General features: G+C 38.9%; 1 protein-coding gene across 1 annotated transcript; it reads right to left on the reverse strand.

The window, feature by feature from the left end:
• Positions 1–839: 839 nt before the first annotated feature.
• Positions 840–25,099, reverse strand: LOC142177195 (uncharacterized). Its single transcript, XM_075245661.1, has 5 exons — positions 24,996–25,099; positions 17,965–18,084; positions 17,597–17,916; positions 16,758–17,119; positions 840–1,187 (listed from the first exon to the last, which is right to left on the reverse strand). Exons 1-5 carry the CDS (start codon positions 25,097–25,099, stop codon positions 840–842), a joined length of 1,254 nt encoding a protein of 417 aa, XP_075101762.1.
• Between the last annotated feature and the right edge of the window lie 795 nt (positions 25,100–25,894).

Consider the following 25,894-nt stretch of genomic DNA (forward strand, 5'->3'; position numbering starts at 1 on the left):
GACCATCCTAGAACAGCTCGGAGACGTCTGAGATCCGTATCCGAAACATAAGGTCTTCAAAATTTCTAAACCGGTTCGAAGGCTACCCTCGACAAAATTATAAAAATTCTAAGTAAACACTTCGGGGAAAGCTTTCGGTTATACCAAGCCCTCACGAGTCTTAAACAAAATAAAATCGAGAACGAACATTGTTTGAACCTCCGAACATGACCTAATTATTACGTGCTAAGGCATCCGAAATCTTTGCAATCATAAAAGAAAAGGCAAAACGAAACAAGCTTGAAATTTTGGCCAAATGGCCTCAACGAAATACAAAAGTACAAAAATGAAAATTACAAGAAACCTAAGAAGCCTGATCCTCGCCGGAGCCCGCCTCGTCACCGGAGCCATCGGGGCCTTCCCCGTCCTCGGCTCCGCCCGAACCCTCAGAATTTTTCATCCTCGGGGTACGCCAGCTTCTTGGCCACGGCCTCGAGCCTCTTAACGTTTTCAAGCTCAGTCGATAAATCGAACCTCCAGGCATAAACCTCCTCGAGAGCCTCCCTCCCGGACTTCCACTTCACATATTTGACTATGGCCTTTAGGCATTCCTGAGCTGCCTCAACATCTTTTTCGTACTGGTCCACCATCTCTTCAGCGTCGGCCCTAGTCATTTCCGCCTCTGACTTGGCTGCTTCAAGTTCCTTGACAAGGGTATCCCGGGAGGAAATGGCTGAGCCCAGTTAAGACTGAAGGTTTTCAATTTCTCGGGACCGGATCTCAACCTTCTCCTTCGCTGATCGAAGTTGGTCCTCCGCCGAGGCCAACTGATCCCGGGCAGTCTCCTTGTCAGAAGCCAATCAGTCCATTTTGCCTTTCCACTCCTCGGCCATGGCCTTGACTTCATCCATCTCAGCCCGAAGCTGGTCGACCCGATCAATCTTCTGCTGGACTTGAGGATTCTGACCGTTAGACACCATGTCTAGATCATCATCACTAACTTCAAAGATTTTTACCTGTTCTAACAGGTCGGCATGTTCCTTCTGATCCGCGTTCAGCTCGGCTCGGAGGCTCTTGACTTCTCCTTCACGTTGTTCGCTGAGAAGCTTATACATACCTCTCTTCTCAACAAGCTCTTTGACTTCGACCTTGAGTTGGCTTAACTCATACTGGTACCAGAGGAAGGTTTCGTGGTGAAGCACTGAGGCCTGCATATACGAAGAAGAGATACTAGAATTATCAAAAATTAGTTCAAATATCACAAGAGATATTAGAATCATCAAGAATTATCAAGAATTACCCGGTTCAGCGCCTGTTGTGCTTCGTTGAACAAGCATGGCGCATCTACCTTGTTCATTTTGGCTTGGTCTTCTTCGGTCACCAAACACCGGAGGTAACTGGCTATCCCTACAGGGGCAGAAAGGATCCGGGCATCCTCCGAAATGGTGATAATGACGGTCCGCTTCCGTCCAGGATCTGTGCTCGGAGTAGGGAACCGATTGGTTAATTTAAGGCTCGAGCTCGACCCGCCAGCCTCTAAAGGTGGACTTTTTCTTGGTACCTCTAAGTCACCCAACCTGTTAAAATCCTCTGGGACGGATGAGTCTATACTGTCAAAAAATCCTCGGAAGGATTATCCACTCCATGGGCTTCCTCATGGGATCGCTCCTTCGTCGTCCGGGCTTCATCGAACATTGATTCCGTGAAAGAAGGCGATCCCTAAATATCTATAACGTCGGGCAGGGAAAGACCGGCATCTCGCAAATCCTTAGCCCTTACCTCGGCATCAGCCTCGCAAACTTGAGGGGGATCTGCTTCAGTCATTTCCCCCTTGGTTACCACCCGTTCATCAGGGACAGATGGCACATTAGACATGAAGATGTCGTCCTCCTCGGGCTCGTCTCTGAGTCGGAGGAGTGATTCCGAGTCAAGCACTCAGGAGCTGGAGGTTTCCTTTGGCTTATGAACCAGCCTCCTTCTCGTTTTCTTTTTCTCCGAGCTCGGTGAACTCGGGGCCTTTTTTCTTTTCTTCTCCCCTACTGTGGCTCCGGGCTGTCCCGAAGCGGAAGAATCGGTAGGTAAGTCCTCGTCCCCAACCGAGGGCCTAAGCTCGATGGTCTTAGGCAGACATGCAAAAGAAAGGTAAAGACAAAATAATAAGAACGTAATGCTAAGAGGAGAAGCCTAACTCAACCTACTCAGGAAAAGAATCTTACCATGAGAACGGGCCTTCCAACGATCCTTCTAGAGTTTGCGCCATGAGCGCTCAGAGTAGGGCATATGTGAGACAATACCTTCGACCCACTCCTTGAGTCAAGGAACAACATTTGGGACTCGGGCAACAGTTGCACCACCACAGATACCAATGAGAAAAAGAGGGATGAACACAGAATCAACATTCAAAGGAAAGTTTTTACTTACGTGATACATTCCACCTCTTGGGGAATGGCCTGAACTCGTCCGGGATCAAATCCGAGGTCCTCACCCGGACAAAACGACCTTGCCAGCCTCGATCCCGGTCCTAGTCAATACTTGAAAATGAGGCTTTGCTGGCCCGGCGAACAAGCTTTATCAGTCTCCCTGGAAGATTTTGGGACTACATAAACGGAATAGATGAACGATGGTGAAGGTGCACGAATCGATTTTATTTACAAAAATTTAGAGGAGGATCACGATCCTCCATAATGAAGGGTGAATTTGGCCGAGACATACCTCGTACCTCTTGCATAAGTTTATGATGACCGGATCCACCGGGCCTACCGTAAAGGGATAAGTGTAGGCACTTAGGTACCCCTCAACATGAGTAGTAATGGCCTCCTCAGGGTCGGGGACCACTATGTCCTATTCAGCCTTGTTACAGTCCTTTCGGACTAAGGGGAGATCGTCTTCGGTGATCGAGCAAATATACCTCGATGTCTCTTCGCACCGACCCTGCACCAAGGAAGGTTTCTCGACCTTGAAGTCATTGGCAATCGAAGAACCCCAGGGAATGAACATCTTCATGGGATATTCGGGAGCTGGTTTGTCGATGGCCACATTAGTAGCGGATCTCCCGAGGTCGACCATATCAGAAGTGGTCTCATTGGTTCCGGCAGTCGTTTGGGAGGTAGAAGTTGTCACGCCTCGAAATCAAGGAGCGCGACCGGCGCTCAACCGAGTAAACCCAGTCGAGCAAAACCTAGTTTGCATTAACCTCTCATCATTACTCATGTATGATTTACCATAACATAATAAGATCTTGACTTTCATATTAAATACATTTGGCTCAACGGCCCATATTTTCTTTCTCGTGGTGGTTACACAGCTCTATAATAACTCTTAATACTGTGAACATAAATACATGACAACACTCAAATCTTTAATTACATGACCCACAGTGTACATGGAGCTTCTATGACAATATATACCTATATACATAAAATTAACTAGACCCAAATACCCACTAGAACTTTAGCGGGCTTACCATAAGCTGAGTAGTGAAGAAGATCCCTATCAAAGGTCCATATCATCCTGTAGAAGTATACCTGCATCTATTAAAAGATGCAGCGCCCCTGGTAAAAGGGATGTGAGTACATGTGGAATAGTACTCGTATGTAAGGCAGTCAAAACAACATATGAAAATATGGTAACTCAAATAAGAGGCAAATAAAGTACATCAAGAAACTACAAAACATCCAACAAAATCACATTTCAAGTCTTATTATACTTGCATCATTCTAACCTTCTTTTAGGATCAACTGCGCCATATGAACTATACGTGGAATACATAATATAATGTAATTGTATCAACATGTACAAACAATGCCAACGAAAGTGGCACATTCCTCCCTTATTTTACACATACACATTACGTAGACCGTCCTTAGTGTTCACATATCATATTATACACCTATGCGTCTCATAGACCGTTCACAATGTTCACTTACACGATACAAATACACCTATTCAAGGGCATGAAAATACAACATGAACATGATGAATCATGGTAACAATAAATGGGCTTAGATAGCCGTTAACGTCAAGCAAATTTATTAAGAGCTTCCATTCAAATTTATCGATATTAAGTCGGGGAACCTTTATAACCACCCTCACAAAAAGCGGCCCTGCCGCCTCACCCCAATATATGTGGATGGAGGTGTATCACAATACCACAATCCCAACACAAAGCGGCCATACCGCCTCACCCCAATATATGCGGATGGAGGTGTATCACAATACCACAATCCCAACACAAAGCGGCCATACCGCCTCACCCCAATATATATGGATGGAGGTGTATCACAATACCACAATCCCAACACAAAGCGGCCCTGCCGCCTCACCCCAATATATGCGGATGGAGGTGTATCACAATACCACAATTCCAACACAAAGCGGTCATGCTGCCTCACCCCAATATATGCGGGTGGAGGTATATTCCACAATACCACAATCCCTACACAAAGCGGTCCTACCGCCTCACCTCAATATACGCAGGTGGAGGTGTATCACAATACCACAATCCCTACACAAAGTGGTCATGCCGCCTCACCCCAATATATACAGGTGGAGGTATATTCCACAATACAAAAACTCTACACAAAGCGGTCATGCCGCCTCACCTCAATATATGCGGGTGAAGGTGTATTCCACAATACCAAAACTCTACACAAAGCGGCCTTGCCGCCTCACCCTAATGTATGCAGGTAGAGGTGTATCACAATATCACAATCCCTATGCAAAGCGGCCTTGCCGCCTCACCTCAATGTATGCAGGTGGAGGTGTAATCCTAATCACAATACCATATATAAACTCAAAGCGACATAGTTTGTCATTACATTTAAGGTTGTAATTACTCATATCATTGGAATACTTCATGTTCATGCTCATCATGGAGAAACACAACTCATTACATTAGAACATGCATGGTAAATCAATAAGTCGATTTCAATGGCACATGGGCCCAATTCCTTTTCTTAAGGTTCATCATCATTTAACAAAGGACATCTCCCTTCCATCACATTATTCACTCCCTTGACCTCTTGAGGTCATTATCTAGGTTAATGACTCTTGGGGACTTAATAATCGAAGTCATTTACATACATTATTTCAGAAGCATTCAACTATAGTTGAAACCATTGGGACATACAACACTTCATAATTCTCATTTAGGCAACGACCGCATTTCATGTTCATACTATCACTTACTTGTACTTGCCATGGGTGATCATAGAACATTAAGAGAATTTAGAACATTTAGGAACATCATAGTCTTTACTCGCAAGAACGTAGGGGCTTATAACACATTGGAAACCAAAGTACAAATACGTACATCTCATAACCTTTCACATCATATATCACTTAATCCGTACTTTCAACCACTTACAATATTATTGTTTCATTGCCTCTCTTGGCCATACATATGATTCTTCTTTCATGGCACAATGACCGTTTTTCATATTCTACACTTTCATATCTTTCCTTTCATGGATCATCATCATAAATATCAACATATACAATATTTCGGAAATCACAACTTTAGGTTCATTAGTAATGAAGACTTTAAACACAATGGATTTCTTTCCAAGAAATGGAGTAAAATAATTGGCAGTCGAAGTACAAGTTAAAATCATAAACAAGTAACACATCATTTATTCTTGAAATACTTTTTCTCAAAAAGGACAATACACAATTTCCACTCACGGATATATAAGAATGCAAAACACATTGAAAATACTCACTAAACATAGCATTAGCTAAAACAGCCACATATGGGCATCACTTGAGTTCATAAGCTTTTAGGCAATTCTATTTTCAAAGTCAATTTTAGAATAGTTGAATCAAAGCTCATTTCATAATCTTTCTCACATCTTCTCATTTCATTGGCACCATTGGCCACAAGTATAACTTTCACTCTTGGCATGTCGGCCACACTTTATATCCCCAATTCACTTATTTCACTTCCAACCATCTTTATAGGTTATCAACAACAACACATTTCCAATCAAGACTTTAGGTACACATATGAGCAATTAAGAGTCTTAAGCATATTGAGTTTTCTCACACAATTTGACATCATAACCTTTATTTTGAAACACCACTCAAAGACATAGCATTTTAATACACATATCATTCTTGAACACATTCCCAAAAGATAACATAATGTGATAAGAATATTCGGAACATGTTTTGAATACATAATTCCAGACACTTGGCTTATTCAGGACATTCGAATTTATTGGGAACAACCCGGAACATAGAATAAGGAACTTAAGACATCCATACTTGAAGCTTACGGGAACATCATTGAATTCAATTCTATGAAGGAAGTTTAGCCAACATACATCGCTTTGAGCTTTCCTTAAATTACTATAATGTTCCGGAAATTCTAGCAATCCCAATCTATTTTGATACATAATAAAATTGAACCATAATTAGGAAGATATTCATGGTCTCAGCTCATTTGAGCATTTTATCAAACACTAGGTGTGCAAATTTAACTATAAGGTTCTTCTAAAAGATTTCCTTCACTCCACAACCCAATATTTACTTATTTGAGCTCAACAATCTTCCCACAAACCTTATTGGTATATACATGTAAAAATAATATTCTCATACCCAAGAATCATACTCCTAATCAACCATCTTCTACCTAAATTCGAAATTGAAAACTAGGGTATGGAACCTTACCTCTTAGATGTAGAACTTGTGAGATTTTCTTGTTGGATTTCAAAGCTTGGGCAAGATCTTGATGAACAAAATACTCCATCTACTTTCTCTCTCTAGAACACTCTCACTTCTGTCTAAACAACCTCAGATAATTGCCCCAAAATAAGCCCCAAAGCCTATTTATCAAAATGGGGTCGGGTTATGAAAATAAAAAAATTAACCCTCCGAAATCAGGTCTGCGGTCGCAGAATGGCTATGCGGGTCGCAAAATGCACCGCAAAATTGGTGTCAAAAACTGGGCTGTACTGGTCTATTCTGCGACCAGTTTTGCAGTCGCAGAAGCAGTTTCGCGATTGCATAATTATTCTGCGATTGCAGAATTGATCGCAAAATCTCATTTTTCCAGCCTTTGGTAATTTGGTCATAACTTCTTGTAGGAGTGTCCAAATGACCAACGGTTTAAAGCGTTGGAAACTAGACTCAAAGGGATTTAATTTTATAGGTAGATCATCTCCTAAGTAATTATAGTTTGGTAGAAGTATCCCATCATAAAACTTTTAACTTGATTTAGCCTTGGGGATCTTCTTAGACCACAAACTATTATTAATACAAATCTTACATATATTATCATGATCAATTGATATCATTCATATAATAGTCATTGTCTACACACAAAATAATATAATTAGCGCACATCAATTTTCTTAATCGCGCTTAAGTACATCAAAATTTTTCGGGGTGTTACAGAAGTAACCTTTTGCGGGACAAATTTTGAAATTTTTGCCATTGTTCTAAGAGATAACATGAAGAAGATGGAAAAGTGTTGAAAACTGGAGGCTTATATGTGTTGGCTTGAGTGGATGTTGAATAAATATTTCAAAGGAATCTCGAATACCGGAGCTAAAAATGCTAGAATATAAAAGAGAGTAGTGAAATCCTGAGGGTACGAGGGTAGACGGTTTAATGTAAAGTAAAAAATGAATGAAAAAAGGGGTTATTTATAGTGGTGTCGTGACTCTTCGCCTCCAGGGACAGCCGACCGGTGGCTAACATGTATTTAATGCCATTATGACATGAATGACGAGACGTTTTGTGTTTTTTGTCGTTTATGTCACGGTGTATTGAAGAAGGAATCGGTACGCTCATGTCGTTTCTCATCAGCTTGCTTTCCGAGAAATGAGAGGACTATTTGTGTACGGGTAAAAACCGAGCTCATGATACACTCCTGCCTCTAACAGGGTAAAACGAGCTCGAGATATGATTGCGAAAGATCGGAATTGAAGCAAGGATATCCTCGAGTCAGAGTACGGGGGGCCAACCATCGACCCTCGATAATATCGGGGTCATGATTCGAGATCGACCTAAAAGCTTAAGGACTTCGGAGAGCGTCGCCGGGCAATCAAGCACGACCAACAGGAGGCCGTAATATCCGTGACCGGCCAGATATCACGGCGTGGATCTCGGCACGTATCAATGTAGAACCGACAATCAATTAAACAAAATGGTTTTTTACCTTTTATAGAGTTATACTTAGAGTACGATTCCCCTACTATATAAAGAGGGTCTGACAATTCATTAAGTACGTTGTAACACGCATTCCAAAGCAAGATACTATTATTTTCACTGTTATTCTAAGCTTTTCTTTCATTCATCAATATTGACCATTGTGAGCCCGGATCGAGGGCAAATAGTTCACTAAGGCTGAAGACATCTTCCCCGTATGGTTTGAATTTACTGTATTTCTATTTGTTCGTTTTAATCCAATTTATCGTTTTGTATCAAATTAATCCACGTATTCTTAAAAAAACTTATAAATTTAATTGTTATCCGATTTTGAGGGTAAACAGAATCATTTTAAGATTTCTTCTATGTGTGTAAGTGTATTGCATGTATTTCGAAATTTTTCGTTGCGGGTTAAAAGGAGACAGGAAGAAAAGGCCAGAATATGTGGGACTAGTAAGTTCTCACCCAACACCGCAATGTGTAGTTAGTCACATCAATATTGAAGCATTGTATCATTATGATGTTTTAGGGCTTTTGGACATAAAAATTATAATTTTAGAGTTAAGTTGAAACATGATATTTGGAATTTGAAATTATGTTTGAACATGTATTTCACTTGAAAAACTTTTGCAGTTTTGTGAGGAAAAAATATTTTCTAAAAATTTTGGAAAATGATATTTTTTTTTAAAACTCATTTTTAAAAATTTCAAAAAACTTGCAAAATTTTATGGATAAATACATTTTTGAAGAAAAGAAAAGAAAATTTCGGACAAACGGGGCCTTAGATAGATATTTGGGAATATAGTTATGAGTTGGTGTTTAGGTATTTGTTTGTTCCATTTGGCTCTAATGTTGTTGCATTTTCTCTTTACCACGTGTGTTTTTTGAACCTCATACGTAAATTATTTCAAATCTTGGCATACAAATACTTAAACTATTTTTTTTTAACTGCTCTCCCTTTTACTGTATCTCCCATCCTTCTTCTTTCCCTGGCATTATTACTGTTCTCATTACAGTTCTTGTATTGTTTCATGTATTTGGATTTTACAATTCCAGTATTACTTACTTGTCGTCACAACAATTCCGAACTTGATAAGTTTTAAACTATAGGAAATAGTCGCAGTGTAGTACCAAATCTAATAGAAAAATGCATGAATTACGCGGCTGATAAAAAAGTTATAAATTTGAGGGTATGTGCCAATATCAATAATAGGCCCGTGTATATTCCCACTTCCTCGCTTTCATCTAAGCATCTTAAAATCTTAGTGTTTAAGTGCATAAATGCCAAATATTCAATTATCAAAATCTTAGACTCTTTCCGAGTGAGTAATTAGAGTTCACTACGGAATCACTCTTTGTTTGTTGAGCAAACAAGTAGATCCTCTACTTAAATTGACAATAATTAATGACAAAAAACTTCATATTATTAAGCAGTGGCACAAATTATTACTAAACATACTATAGAATATGTCGATATTAAACTAATATTTGAACAAACATAAAATTTATGTTATGATTATAAAAGCTTTTTAGTCAAACACATTTAAATAGTGATAAAAGGATAGATTACATCTTTTTACTGAGACATTTATTTAGTTCATGATTTTTCCTCAATCTGAAAAAACCAAGTAGATGTAATCCTAAAAAAGTTCATGCACAAACTACAAATGACAAATTTTAGTAAATCACATGTACCGTCAGGATTGACAATACCAACTTAAGTAAATTTATAAACTGATTAAATGTGTGATTGTGGTATTGGATTGGATGATATCTAATCCAGCCGGGACTTATTAGTTGTAAATTATTTTCAAAAGACAAAAAGAAGACTCATCAACCGCCCTATTAAGTTCTACTTTCTGCTAATTATCCATGGAGTATTGATCTTATTTTTTAAAAGGAAAACTCAAAATTATCTCTATTGTCAAGAAGAATTGCTCGGCTTATATGTTTATATTATGTTATTGTGGTGATCTGGCTTATATGTTTATATTATATTAATGTGGTGATCTAACTTTGAGTGGGTAGTGGTGGTCTAAACGGGCTCCAACATACGTAACATGGTGTGATATTGTTTGTTTTGGTTCAAATAATATTTTTCAAAAGGTTTCACGCCATTACGAATATTCAACGTCTTATAAGTAAATTCTTTTATTTTTTTCTAATTTGAAGATTAACTATGTGTCAGCTACATCATCCGAGTATCTTTTTGGCCAGTGAAACCCAAAGGCTACCTTCTTCGAGATAAAGGTAGTAATCTATCCATATGCGGGGTAAATGCACTAAGTCAGGCCTCACATAATCACTCCGTCATCTCCATATTCGTCCTTCCAAACCATTGGCTCTAATACCACTCGTATGTCAAAAAGAGGCAAACACAAAAATAAAATAAAAAATTAAAGAATACCAAATTTTAATATGATAAACTCTTCAAACCAAAGGTAAAAATCGGGGGATTATAGAGATCTAAAAACTCCATTATAACAATAAGAAGATTATAAAAGTTCTTCAAATAGGTTACAAAATAAGTTTCAAATATGGAGCAACAAGAACAATAATAAATTAATTAAGAAAGAAGAGAAATCACTTGAAACTGAGCAAATATTCACAGTCAAAATCTAAAGCTAAGGATTTCCAAATTCAAGCTCCACTGTTCAAATTAAAGACCAAAATATTAGGAATACACTCAACATTTCAGTTCAATCTAATGGTGAACAAATTGGGAAACATGACTTGAAGTTGGCTGGTTGGCACATAAATTTTTGGAGAAAAGGAACGATATTTTCTCTCTTTCCTCCCAAAGTGGCTACCCTCTCAAACTTCTCTTATGTGCTAAAGTCTCTCAAAAACTAATAGTAATGACCATGAAATATTTCTCAAAAGTTGTTCTATTTATGGATAATGAATATCACTCTATTTCACTTTTTTCCTTTTTCATTATCATTTTATCTTATTTTATTGTTATTGTTTTAGTAAAATTTCTCCGTCCAAAACTTTTATCACGTTCTTTCACTTTTTCTTTTGTTCTTTTCAATTAATAAATAGCCAAGTCCAAAAATTTATATTGAGACACTTTTTACACAATCATTATCGATTATGATTAACAAGAAATACCGTATCACTTTTTGTTTTATACTTTTCCCCCCATTTTATTGTTGCATTTTCACTTTGGTTTTTTCTTTCTAATAAATTTCTACACTTTGTTTTAATTTTGTTTTCTTTTTTTGTCGTTATTTTCTTAATTATTTCCTTTTTTTTTTATTTTTTTTGTTCTTTCTAGTAATAATATCTCACTCTTTTTTACTTTATTGTTTTCTTTTTTAGATTTTATTGGTTTTCACTGTATTTTTTATATTTCTTAATATTATTCATTTAGTAAAACCTCTTCGTCCAAAATATTTGTCACTATTTTTTGCTTTCTTTCATCATCATCATCATCATCATCATCATCATCATCATTTAATCTTATTTTTTGTGCATTATTTCCATAAAGTTCCTCCGTTCAATTTTTTTTAATTTTTTCTTTCTAGTCAAATAGCGAGTCCTAAAATTTACTGCGACACTTTCTACACAAATAATCCACTATAATTATGGAGAGTTACTATATCACTTTTTAAATATTTTATATTTTTATTTTATATTTGTAGATTACATTTTTAAAACAATTTTCTAACAAATTTTAGGTCTTTCTTAAATCAATAATTTGTGTCGAGTCTTTCTTTTAATTTTCTGTATACCATTTAACTGTCACGACCCGAAATTCTCACATTTGAACCGTGATGGCGCCTAACATTTCACTTGCTAGGCAAGCCAACGTTAGAATAACATTATCCATTTTTTTAAAACAATTTTAAATTTATTAATAACAAGAAAATAAATGCGGAAGCAATTTTGAAATAATCCATAATAATAACGATGTCTAAATACCATCCCAGAATTGATGTCACAAGTGCACGAGCTTCTAGAATAAATACAAATAAAGGTTTGAATAAAGTAAGGATGTCTCGAAATAAACACACAGCTAAAGTGAAATAGACGGGGACTTCAGAACTGCGGACGCCATGCAGTTATACCTCAAGTCTCCTCCGAGTAGCTGAAATCCGAGCAAGTCTATGGTATGCCGCTGGGACCAACTCCAAAATCTGCACAAGAAGTGTAAAGTATAGTATCAGTACAACCGACCCCATGTACTAGTAAGTGCTGAGCCTAACATCGACGAAGTAGTGACGAGGCTAAGGCGGGTCACTTACATTAACCTGTTCGCAATATTAGTAACAACAACAATAATAGAAATAATTCAGGTAACTTATTTATAATAATTGAAGCCAACTCAGCAGTCATAACCAATTATCATTTCCATCAATTCTGTTGCAGCGTGCAACCCGCTCTTACCATATATTCACACTCAATTCTGTTGCAGCGTGCAACCCGCTCTCACAATATATTCACATTCAATTCTGTTGCAGCGTGCAACCCACTCTCACAATATATTCACATTCAATTCTGTTGCGGCGTGCAACCCGATCCTCCAATATTAACTTTTTAACAAGTTTGTTGCGGCGTGCAACCCGATCCTCCAATATTGACTTTAATAAGTCTGTTGCGGCGTGCAACCCGATCCTCCAATATTTGACTTTTAATAAGTCTGTGTTGCGGCGTGCAACCCGATTCTCCAATATTGACTTTTAATAAGTCTGTTACGGCGTGCAACCCGATCCTCCAATATTGACTTTTAATAAGTCTGTTGCGGTGTGCAACCCGATCCTCCAATATATTCATTATAATCAATCATATTGCGGCGTGCAACCCGCTCCTCCAACATTTTCATTTACCAATTCTTATAGAAGAAATTTTCCCAACAAATGTAACAATTAATATAAAATTACAAGACAACAAGCATACAATAATTATAGTTTAATTATGAAGCAAACAATGACAAATAGCAAATTATTATGGAAATCAGGGAGCAAATAGGTAATTTAATATTTATTATGCTAAATGTCAAATAACAATTAAGGCACATAATTCAAATAGCATGTAACAATTAATGCAGGACTTCAAAAATTTATATTTGCAAAGAATAAGAGAAACAATTATTATAATAATTAATTTATGATTAACAATAATTTATGATTTTTCAAGTAAGCAGGAAAACAATTAAGTTGACGATGTATAGACACTCGTCACCTCGCCTATACGTCGTTTACATGCAATTCACATAACAAATAATTTAGGGGTTCTATTCCCTCAAGTCAAGGTTAACCACGACACTTACCTCGCTTTGCGAATTTCAATCAATTATTCAACCACAGCCTTTTCTTTTAAATTTGCCTCCGAAAGCTTCAAATCTATTCATAAATAATTTAATATATTCAATGCTAATCGTAGGAATTAATTACATATGAATTTATAATATTTCCGGATAATAATCCGAAATTCATAAAAATATTCGGCAGTGGGACCCACATCTCAAATCCCGGAAAAACTCACAAAATCCGAACACCCGTTCCGATACGAGTTCAACCATACCAAATTTGTCCAATTTCGATATCAAATGGACCCTCAAATCTAAATTTTTCATTTTTGGAAAGTTTTACAAAAAATCCAATTTCTTCCATCTAAATCCGAAATAAATGATGAATATAGACATGGATTTGTGAAATATAATCACTTTATGATAAAGAACACTTACATAGTTCAAAGTCGTGAAAATCCCCCTTGAAATCGCCCAAATCCGAGACTCAAAACTCAAAAATGAGTAAAAATGGCTAAGACATGATTTTATGTATTCCGCCCAGCATTTTCGCATCTGTGGTGCCTGGGCTCGCATATGCGAGCTTGCATCTGCGAAAAGGGGCTGCCAGGCGAGGTTCCGCATCTGCAGGCAGAATGTCGCACCTGCGACGTCCGCTTCTGCGCACAAGGGCCGCACCTGCGAAGGTCGCATCTGCGATGGATGTCTCGCTTCTGCGAGCTCGCACCTGCGGTCAAAATTCCGCAGGTGCGATTACACCAGAACTCAAAATTTCAGATTTTGTTTATGTCCAATTCTTGTTCCGATTTCGATCCGTTTCACTCTCGTGGTACTCGGGACCCCGCTCGAATATACCAACAACTCCCGTAATATAATACGGACTGACTCAGGGTCTAAAATCACGTCAAACAACACTGAAATTATAATTCACACCCTGATTCGAACTTTGAGTTTTAAATTTTCAATTTGCAAATCTCATGCCAAAACATATTAAATGAATGCGGAATGACTTCAAATTTGGCACACAAGTCATAAAAGACTTAACGGAGCTGTTCAAATTTTCAGAATCGGATTCCGGCTCCGATATGAAAAAGTAAACCCCATGGTCAAACTTGGAACATTTAGCATTTAAATTGGTAGTTCCGTTAAATGGTCATAACTTGAGCTAGGGACCTCCAAATTAAATTTCGGACATACACCCAAGTCCCAAATCACGATACGGAGCTACCGGAACTGTCAAAACACTAATCCAGGTCCGTTTGCTTAAAACATTGACCAAAGTCAACTCACTTGAATTTTAAAGCTCTATTTCCCATTTTAATCCATTTTTCACATAAAAACTTTCCGAAAAATTGTACGGACTAAGCACGCAAGTCGAAGAATGATAAAATGGTACTTTTCAAGGTTTTAGAACACAGAATTACTTATTAAATTTAAAGATGACATTTTGGGTCATCACATTCTCCACCTCTAAAACAAACGTTCGTCCTCGAACAGAGTTAGAAAAAGTACCTGAGCTGGAGAAAAGGTGTGGATATTTACTCAGCATGTCCGACTCGGACTCCCAGGTAGATGCCTCTACCGGCTGACCTCTCCATTGCATCCGAACTGAAGGATAACTCTTTGACCTCAACTGTCGGACCTGCCGGGCTAGAATAGCCACCGGCTCCTCCTCGTAAGTCAAATCTTTGTCCAATTGGACTGAGTTGAAATCTAACACATGGGACGGATCACCATGATATTTCCGGAGCATAGACACATGGAACATCGAATGAACCACTGATAAACTAGGTGGTAATGCAAGCCTGTAGGCTACTTCACCCACCCTTTCAAGAATTTCAAAGGGTCCGATATACCTAGGACTCAACTTGCCCTTCTTTCCAAACCTCATTACACCTTTCATAGGTGAAATCCGGAGCAATATTCTTTCTCCTACCATGAATGCAATATCACAAACTTTACGGTCGGCATAACCCTTTTGCCTAGACTGAGCTATGCGAAGTCGATCCTGAATAATCTTTACCTTATCCAAGGCATCCTGTACCAAATCGGTACCCAACAACCGAGCCTCTCCCGGTTCAAACCAACCAACTGGCGATCGGCATCGCCTTCCGTATAATGCCTCATATGGAGCCATCTGAATGCTTGACTGGTAGCTATTATTATAAGCAAACTCCGCAAGTGGAAAGAATTGATCCCAAGAACCTCCAAAGTCTATAACACAAGCGCGGAGCATATCTTCCAATATCTGAATAGTGCGCTCTGACTGTCTGTCTGTCTGTGGATGAAATGTTGTACTCAACTCCACCTGCGTGCCTAACTCATGTTGTACAACCCTCTAGAAATATGAGGTAAACTGCGTACCTCGATCTGAAATAATAGACACGGGCACACCGTGAAGGCGGACAATCTCACAAATATAAATTTCAGCTAACCTTTCTGAAGAATAGGTAACTGCCACTGGAATAAAATGTGCTGACTTGGTCAGCCTGTCCATAATGACCCAAACTGCGTCAAATTTTCTCTGAGTCCGTGGGAGCCCAACAACAAAATCCATAGTGATACGCTCCCCCTTCCACTCAGGAATTTCTAACTTCTGAAGCAAACCACCAGGCCTCTGATGCTCGTACTTAACTTACTGACAATTCAGACACCGAGCTACGTATGCAACTATATCCTTTTTCATTCTCCTCCACCAATAATGTTGCCGCAAATCTTGATACATTTTGGCGGTACCTGGATGAATAGAATACCTGGAACTGTGTGCCTCTTCAAGAATTAATTCACGAAGCCCATCCACATTAGGCACACAAATACGCCCCTGCATTCGTAGAACACCATCTTCCCCTACAGCAACCTCTTTGGCATCACCGTGCCACACCATGTCCTTAAGGACAAGTAAATGAGGATCATCATACTGCCTCTCTCTAATGCGCTCATATAAAGAAGACCGAGCGACTGTGCAAGCTAGAACCCGACTGGGTTCTGAAACATCTAACCTCACGAACTGATTAGCCAAAGTCTGATTATCTGCAGATAATGGCCTCTCATCAACCGGAATATACGCAAGACTGCCCATACTCACAACCTTTCTACTCAAGGCATCCGCCACCACATTGGCCTTTCCGGGGTGATATAAAATGGTGATATCATAGTCTTTCAACAACTCCATCCATCTTCTTTGCCTCAAATTAAGATCTTTTTGTTTGAACAGATACTGAAGGCTGTGATGATCAGTAAATACCTCACACGAGACACCGTAGAGGTAATGCCTCCAAATCTTCAGCGCATGAACAATGGCTGCCAATTCTAAGTCATGAACATGATAATTCTTCTCGTGAACTTTCAACTGTCGCGACGCATATGCAATTACCTTGCCATTTTGCATTAATACAGAACCAAGCCCAATGTGAGATGCATCACAATATACCGTATACGATCCTGAGCCTGTGGGTAATACCAATACTGGCGCCGTAGTCAAAGCGGTCTTGAGCTTCTGAAAGCTCAACTCACACTCGTCTGACCATCTGAATAGAACACCCTTCTGGGTTAGTCTGGTCAATGTTCTTGCTATAGATGAGAACCTTTCCACGAACCGACGATAATAACCTGCCAAACCTAGGAAACTCCGGATCTCTATAACCGAAGTAGGTCTAGGCCAATTCTGAATAGCCTCAATCTTCTTAGGATCCACCTTTATGCCTTCTGCATATACAACATGTCCCAAAAAGGCAACTGAGTCTAACCAAAACTCACATTTTGAAAATTTGGCATATAACTGATTATTCTTCAAGGTGTAAAGCACACTTCTAAGATGCTGCTCATGCTCCTCTCGACTGCTGGAGTAAATCAAGATATCATCAATGAATACAACCACAAAAGAATCTAAATAAGGCTTGAACACCCGATTCATCAAATCCATAAATGCTGCTGGAGCATTTGTAAACCCAAATGACATCACTAGGAACTCGTAATGCTCATACCGAGTCCGAAAAGCTGTCTTAGGGACATCAGATGCTCTAATCTTTAACTGATGGTAACCAGATCTCAAATCAATTTTCGAAAATACCTTCGCACCCTGAAGCTAATCAAATAAGTCATCAATTCTTGGCAGCGAATATTTGTTTTTGATAGTGGCCTTGTTCAACTGCCGATAGTCTATACACATCCGTATCGAGCCATCTTTCTTCTTTACAAATAATACTGGTGCACCCCAGGGCGAGACACTGGGTCTAATGAATCCTTGATCAAGCAAGTCTTGTAACTGCTCTTTCAATTCTTTCAACTCTAGCGGGGCCATACGATATGGTGGAATAGAAATGGGCTGAGTGCCCTGAGCCAAATCAATACAGAAGTCAATATATCTGTCGGGTGGCATCCCTGGCAGATCTGCAGGAAATACTTCTAAAAATTCACGAACAACTGGTACTGAGTCCATAGAAGGGACATCTACATTGGGATCGCGAATATAAGCCAAATAAACTAGACACCCTTTCTCTACCATACGCCGAGCTTTCATATAGGAAATAACCCTACTGGCAGAATGGCCAGGAGTTCCTTTCCACTCTAATCGAGGTAACCCCGACATAGATAGGGTCACTGTCTTGGCATGACACTCCAATATAGTATGATAAGGAGACAACCAGTCCATACCCAAGATGACATCAAAATCTACCATATCAAGAAGTAGAAGATCCACACTAGTCTCAAGATTACCAATAGTAACCACACACGAATGATAGACATGATCTACTACAACAGAGTCTCCCACCGGTGTAGATACACATACAGAAAGCACTCAGAGAATCACAAGGCACAACCAAATATGAAGCAAAATAGGAGGACACATAGGAATAAGTAGATCCTGGATCAAATAGAACTGAAGCATCTCTATGGAAAACTGGAATAATACCTGTGATCACAGCATCAGATGACTCGGCCTCAGGCCTAGCTGGAAAAGCATAAAATCGGGGCAGGGCCCCACCACTCTGAACTGCATCTCTGGGACGACCTCTAACTGGCTGGCTTCCACCTCTAACGGTCTGACCTCCACCTCTAATGGCCTGACCTCCACCTCTAGTGGCCTGACCTCCACCTCTAACTGCCTGACCCCTAACTCTAGTTGGCTGAGCAGTCGGTGAAGCAACCGGTGCCGGTATGATGGCACGAGAATCTTGCTGAGATCTGTTACTCGCCAATCTAGGGCAATACTTCCTGATGTGACCAATGTTCCCACACTCATAACACCCATCCTGATGCCGTGGTTGCTGAAGCTGAAGCTGAAGCTGACCCAGATGGGCCGGATAACCACTGTAGTAACTCTGGAGTGGTGGTGCATTGATAGGAGCTGAATGTGCACTGAATACTGGCTGCCCAGAGTAAGGCATAATAAGACCGTGACTCCCTGAAGCACCGGGAGATACATGAAGTGCTGAATGAAACGGTCTGGAGGATGACCCCTACCAAAATTACCTCTGCCTCCAGACAAGGTACCACTGTAACCACCAAATTGACGAGGCCTCTTATCGGACCTCTGCCCTCTTTCTTGTGCAAGAACCATCTCGATCCTCCTTGCGATCTTAGCAGCCGCCTGAAAAGAAATCTCACCTCTGGTCTCCTTGGCCATCTGAAGTCTGATAGGGTGTGTGAGTCCCTCAATGAACCTCCTCACTCTCTCTCCCTCTGTAGGTAGTAAAAGGAGAGCATGACAGGCCAAATCCACAAAACGGGACTCATACTGAGTAACAGTCATACTGCCCTACTGTAGAAGCTCGAATTGCTTGCGGAATTCCTCTCTCAGTGTGATAGGGAGGAACTTCTCCAGAAATAGCTGAGAGAACTGCTCCCAGGTAAGTGCAGGCGATCCGACTGGTCAGTTCAATGTGTAATCTCTCCACCACCTCTAGGAGGAACCCGTCATCTGGAATACAGCAAAATCAACTCCATTGGTCTCAACTATACCCATATTTTGCAGCATCTCATGGCAGCGTTCAAGATAATCCTGTGGGTCCTCAGAAGGTGTACCACTGAAGTGAAATGGAAAGAGCTTAGTGAACTTATCCAGTCTCAATAAGGTCTCCGAAGACATGGCAGGCCTATCACCGGTCTGGGCCGCAAAAACTGGCTGAACTTCCCCAACTGGCGGGGCTGTTGGAGCCTGATTCCGGGGAGCCATCTGCTCAGGGGAGGGAGTAGCGGGAGTTTGTGCTCCTCCCCCAGCCTGTGATACGGGTGGTTCCACTGAAAATGTACCATTCTGGGTCACACCCTCCATAAGACTCACCAATCGGACTAGAGCGTCTTGAAGCACTGGAGTGGCTATGAATCCTTCCGGGACCTGAACTGGTCCAACTGGTACATTCTAAACTGGGACTTACTCCTGAAGGTCTATCTGAGGTTCTTCAACAGGTGCAACTGCTCGAGCTCTGGACTGAGCTCTACCTCGGCCTCTAGAACGACCTCGGCCTCGACCTCTACCCCTGGCCATAGTTGCCACCGGGGGTTCTGGTCCCTGTCCATTGGTAGAAGTATTACGCGTTCTCACCATCTGTGAGAGAATAAGAGTAGAATGGTTCAATCATCGATGATAGAATAAAATCACACGACAAAATAAGAAAGAAGTGATGTTGTTCCTAAACTTCATAGCCTCTGAGAGATAAGTACAGACGTCTCCGTACCGATCCTTCAGACTCTACTAAGCTTGCTCGTGACTCATGAGACCTATGTAACCTAGTGCTCTGATACCAACTGTTACGACCCGAAATTGCCACCTTCGGACCGTGATGACGCCTAACATTTCACTTGCTAGGCAAGCCAACGTTAGAATAACATTATCCATTTTTTAAAATAATTTTAAATTTATTAATAACAAGAAAATAAATGCGGAAGCAATTTTGAAATAATCCATAATAATAACGATGTCTAAATACCATCCCAGAATTGATGTCACAAGTGCACGAGCATCTAGAATAAATACAAATAAAGGTCTGAATAAAGCAAGGATGTTTGGAAATAAACACACAACTAAAGTGAAATAGACGGGGACTTCAGAACTGCGGACGCCATGCAGTTATACCTCAAGTCTCCTCCGAGTAGCTGAAATTCGAGCAAGTCTATGGTACGCCGCTGGGACCAACTCCAAAATCTGCACAAGAAGTGCAAAGTGTAGCATCAGTACAACCGACTCCATGCACTGGTAAGTGTTGAGCCTAACATCGACGAAGTAGTGACGAGGCTAAGGCGGGTCACTTACATTAACCTGTTCGCAATATTAGTAACAACAACAATAATAGAAATAATTCAGGTAACTCATTTATAATAATTGAAGCCAACTCAGCAGTCATAACCAATTATCATTTCCATCAATTCTATTGCAGCGTGCAACCCGCTCTTACCATATATTCACACTCAATTCTGTTGCAGCGTGCAACCCGCTCTCACAATATATTCATATTCAATTCTGTTGCAGCGTGCAACCCGCTCTCACAATATATTCATATTCAATTCTGTTTGCGGCGTGCAACCCGATCCTCCAATATTAACTTTTTAACAAGTTTGTTGCGGCGTGCAACCCGATCCTCCAATATTGACTTTTAATAAGTCTGTTGCGGCGTGCAACCCGATCCTCCAATATTTAAACTTTTAATAAGTCTGTTGCGGCGTGCAACCCGATCATCCAATATATTCATTATAATCAATCATGTTGCGGCGTGCAACCCGCTCCTCCAACATTTTCATTTACCAATTCTTCTAGAGGAAATTTTCCCAATAAATGTAACAATTAATATAAAATTACAAGACAACAAGCATACAATAATTATGGTTTAATTATGAAGCAAACAATGACAAATAGTAAATTATTATGGAAATCAGGGAGCAAATAGGCAATTTAATATTTATTATGCTAAATGTCAAATAACAATTAAGGCACATAATTCAAATAGCATGTAATAATTAATGCAGGACTTCAAGAATTTATATTTGCAAGGAATAAGAGAGAAACAATTATTATAATAATTAATTTATGATTAAAAATAATTTATGATTTTTCAAGTAAGCAGGCAAATAATTAAGTTGACGACGTATAGACACTCGTCACCTCGCCTATACGTCATTTACATGCAATTCACATAACAAACAATTTAAGGGTTCTATTCCCTCAAGTCAAGTTTAACCACGACACTTACCTCGCTTTGCAAATTCCAATCAATTATTCAACCACAACTTTTCCTTTTAAATTTGCCTCCGAAAGCTTCAAATCTATTCACAAACAATTCAATATATTCAATACTAATCATAGGAATTAATTCTATATTAATTTATAATTTTTCCTGATAATAATCTAAAATTCATTAAAATATTCGGCAGTGGGACCCACATCTCAAATCCTGGAAAAACTCATGAAATCCGAACACCCGTTCCGATACGAGTTCAACAATACCAAATTTGTCCAATTCCGATATCAAATGGACCTTCAAATCTAAATTTTTCATTTTTAGAAAGTTTTACAAAAATTCCAATTTCTTCCATCTAAATCCGCAATAAATGATGAATATAGACATGGATTTGTGAAATATAATCACTTTATGATAAAGAACACTTACCCAATTCAAAGTCGTAAAAATTTCCCTTGAAATCGCCCAAATCCGAGACTCAAAACTCAAAAATGAGTAAAAATGGCTAAGAGCCGATTTTATGTATTATGCCCTGCATTTTCGCATCTGCGGTGCCTGGGCTCGCACATGCGAGCTCACATCTGCGAAAAGGGGCTGCCAGGCGAGGTTCCGCATCTGCGGATAAAATGTCGCACCTGCAACGTCCGCTTCTGCGCACAAGGACTGCACCTGCGAAGGCCGCATCTGCGATGGATGTCTCGCTTCTGCGAGCTTGCACCTGCGGTCAAAATTCCGCAGGTGCGATTACACCAGAACTCAAAATTTCAGATTTTGTTTAAGTCCAATTCTTGTTCCGATTTCGATCCGTTTCAATCTCGGGATACTCGGGACCCCGCTCGAATATACCAACAAGTCCCGTAACCTAATACGGACTGACTCGGTGTCTAAAATCATGTCAAACAACACTGAAATTACAATTCACACCTTGATTCGAACTTTGAGTTTTAAACTTTCAATTTGCAAATCTCGTGCCAAAATATATTAAATGAATCCGGAATGATTTCAAATTGGGCACACAAGTCATAAATGACTTAACGGAGCTGTTCAAATTTCCAGAATCAGATTCCGGTCCGATATCAAAAAGTCAACCTCATGGTCAAACTTGGAACATTTAGCCTTTAAATTGCTAGTTCCGTTAAATGGTCATAACTTGAGCTAGGGACCTCCAAATTAAATTCCGGGCATACGTCCAAGTCCCAAATCACGATACGGAGCTACTGGAACTATCAAAATACTGATCCGAGTCCGTTTGCTTAAAACATTGATCAAAGTCAACTCACTTGAATTTTAAAGCTCTATTTCCTATTTTAATCTATTTTTCACATAAAAACTTTCCGAAAAATTGTACGGACTGCGCATGCAAGTCGAGGAATAATAAATAGTACTTTTTGAGGTCTTAGAACACAGAATTACTTATTAAATTTAAAGATGATATTTTGGGTCATCACATTAACATACTAGTAATACAATATATTATGACTCAACATCACTCACATTATCTCATGATGTAAGTGTAATCATGATATACTATACAGTATACCAAAAATATTGTGAACACCATTTAATATACTAGTAATTACAGTATACCAATAATAGTGTACCATTTAACATACTAATAATTATAGTATACACTCATTCAATAGTAATCACAATATATATTATGATTCAACAGTAATCTTGGTATACTATACTACATACCAAAAATATTGTAAATACTATTGAACATACCAGTAATCACAACATACCATGATTCAATAATAATCATAGCATATCATGATTCAACTATAATTATGGTATACTACACAGTATACCAAAAACATTATGAATAATGTTTAGCTGCCAGTAATCATTGTATACCATGAGTCAATAGTAATACTTGTAATCATATACTACACCGTATACCAAGAATATTGTGAATTTTATTTAATATGCCAGTAATCATAATATACTATCATAATATACTACACAATATATATCAATAGTATTGAAAATACCAGTTTGTAACAAACAAAATATGTAAAAATAATATATTTGTGAGTACAATTTTATTTATTCCCTTGATTCTCTTCTCTAAAATTTTCTGTAGTTCAAGGGTTTGAGCAGTGTCTTTCGTGAATCACCAAGAATATTGGGTAGCACCTCGACATTTTGGGTTAATCTCCGAAAATAACTCCATTAACCACTCCGTTCTTGTTGAAGAACTATATAGCTGATGATTGATCTCTATATTTGCGGATGCCTTAAACAACTGTGGAATGCTTGTTTCCAACTCTAATATCGCACAGAGAGTTATGTAACCCCTTTATTTATAGTGGTAAGTGGTAGACAATCCAGTTACGTATGAACTCTCTTGTTTGATTCTGTTTAACACATGTGAGTCATCAAACATAGCACATAAGTTGTGTAATGAGGTTGCATGTAATTTGCCAAGATATATCATTTTGGTTACTTACCAGCCTTTGATCGCCTATAATTTTAATTTGGATTGCCACATTATTTTAACATATGGCATTATTTTGTTGGCTTTAAATTTGATCAGACATGTCATGTCACTTGACACATGGCATAAGTCTAGGCCTTAAGATAAAATGGACCTTGGGCTTGAAAATAAAATGCACTTATTTAATTATTAAATTAAAATTAATGTTTAACCCAAATGAAAATGGATCGATACGTGTAATTGGATTTTGAAAATTCAATTAAATGTTTTATGCTTACAAATGCCCACTTCTTCAAGTTTTGTCGCGTCTTAGACTTGGCGAGCCGTAAAGATGAGGCTTGAAGTACCAATAGAGTGATCTAGAATTTTCTTTAGAGTGATTAAGTTTAGAATAGTTTAACATATTTAGCTAAAATATCATACGCATCCACTAAGCAAATGGAGCCACATTTTGTTGTAACTGACAAACAAGCTAATTGGACGCCTCTCCCTTTAATATTGGAGGATAATTTATAGCAATGTGTCTTTGATCATTGTTAAAATGATAGAATTGTACATGAGAAGTAACATCCACGCTGGACAAGTTGAGTACTTACACTTAGAAAAGAATCTAGAATCTTCTCCTAAAGTGAAACCAAAGTAGTACAACTTTTTTGTACTTTAAAAACTAGAAGCAATGCAAACGGGGCTAACTGAAGTTCCCAACTCCTTTAGTTTCCTTCTATGTAAAGGTCTCTTTTACCTTAAGTAATTTGAATCCTTTAGGTTAACAATTAATGAGCCAAACCTCATGATGAAAATAAACTTAGGACAATATTGGAGGCATGTAATTCTGAAACATGAACCCATCTATCTCGATTTCATCAGGAAGTGGAACTAATCGAAGCTTCGCCGTATCTTACTTTATGGTGAGCTTTCAATTCTCAAGATCCCTTCCATTATTTGGGTAATCACGAGTCGTCATGCTCAAATTAAAGGACCCGATGCCATCACTAACTTCCCTAAATCTCTCAATCTCACAGACATGGCCAGCAAAGAAACCTTGCACAAATTCGTGCAAGGCTTCAAATCAACCAGAGATTCATACCTTCTGTCCCTCATATCCGCAATAATAACATTAGTCTCTGTATCCTAAAGTTGTTATAATTCCGAACTATGTGCCTTATTTGTCTATGAGGTGTATGATTTTTGTTGTTTTCAACAATAACAACATAAGTATTGCTACTGCCATATGTACCTAAAAGTCTGATTTTCAAAACCTGTTCATGTGTGTGCTTCACTCATTTAATGTTGAAGTATAGGGACTGTTTCTATGTGTCTATTTCGTTGTTATTCTGCTAAGGAAAGTAGGCTTCTGTGATAGGAAATGTCATAGTAGTTGATTTGCACTTAAATGACTTCATTGGTATTCAAACCTATAACGAAGAGTTAGTCGTTAGTGGTTAAAGGTACTTGGGAGTAGAGTTTAACTCTAGGTTGGACTGCTCTCCCCGGCACAAGCATTGTCCTGGGCCTTAAGACCCTTAAGAACTTTGAAGTTTCGGGGGATTCAAAGGGGGAATCGACCTTGAGTAGAACTATCTCCTTAGCTTTTAGTTCATTGACACTTATTACTCTCTTTGGGTTTGGTGTTTAATGGCAACGAAAAGTATTCAATGTGGATCATTCACTATACACAACCTTCACATTAGCATGATTCTCTTAGCATTTATGTACTGTTAGTAACCTCTTCTTTTAATCTTTGCTTAGTGTGATTCCCTTAGCATTTAAACACTGTCAGTGATTTCTTTTAGTCTTTGTTTGAGAATTTTACATATGGATATGTATACAATATTGTTATCTAATGACCTTCTCTTTTAATTTTTTGGGCATGTATAAATGGTTTGGGCTTGGAGT

The sequence above is a fragment of the Nicotiana tabacum genome, chromosome 23 (assembly GCF_000715075.1).
Source record: "Nicotiana tabacum cultivar K326 chromosome 23, ASM71507v2, whole genome shotgun sequence".
Lineage (NCBI taxonomy): Eukaryota > Viridiplantae > Streptophyta > Magnoliopsida > Solanales > Solanaceae > Nicotiana > Nicotiana tabacum.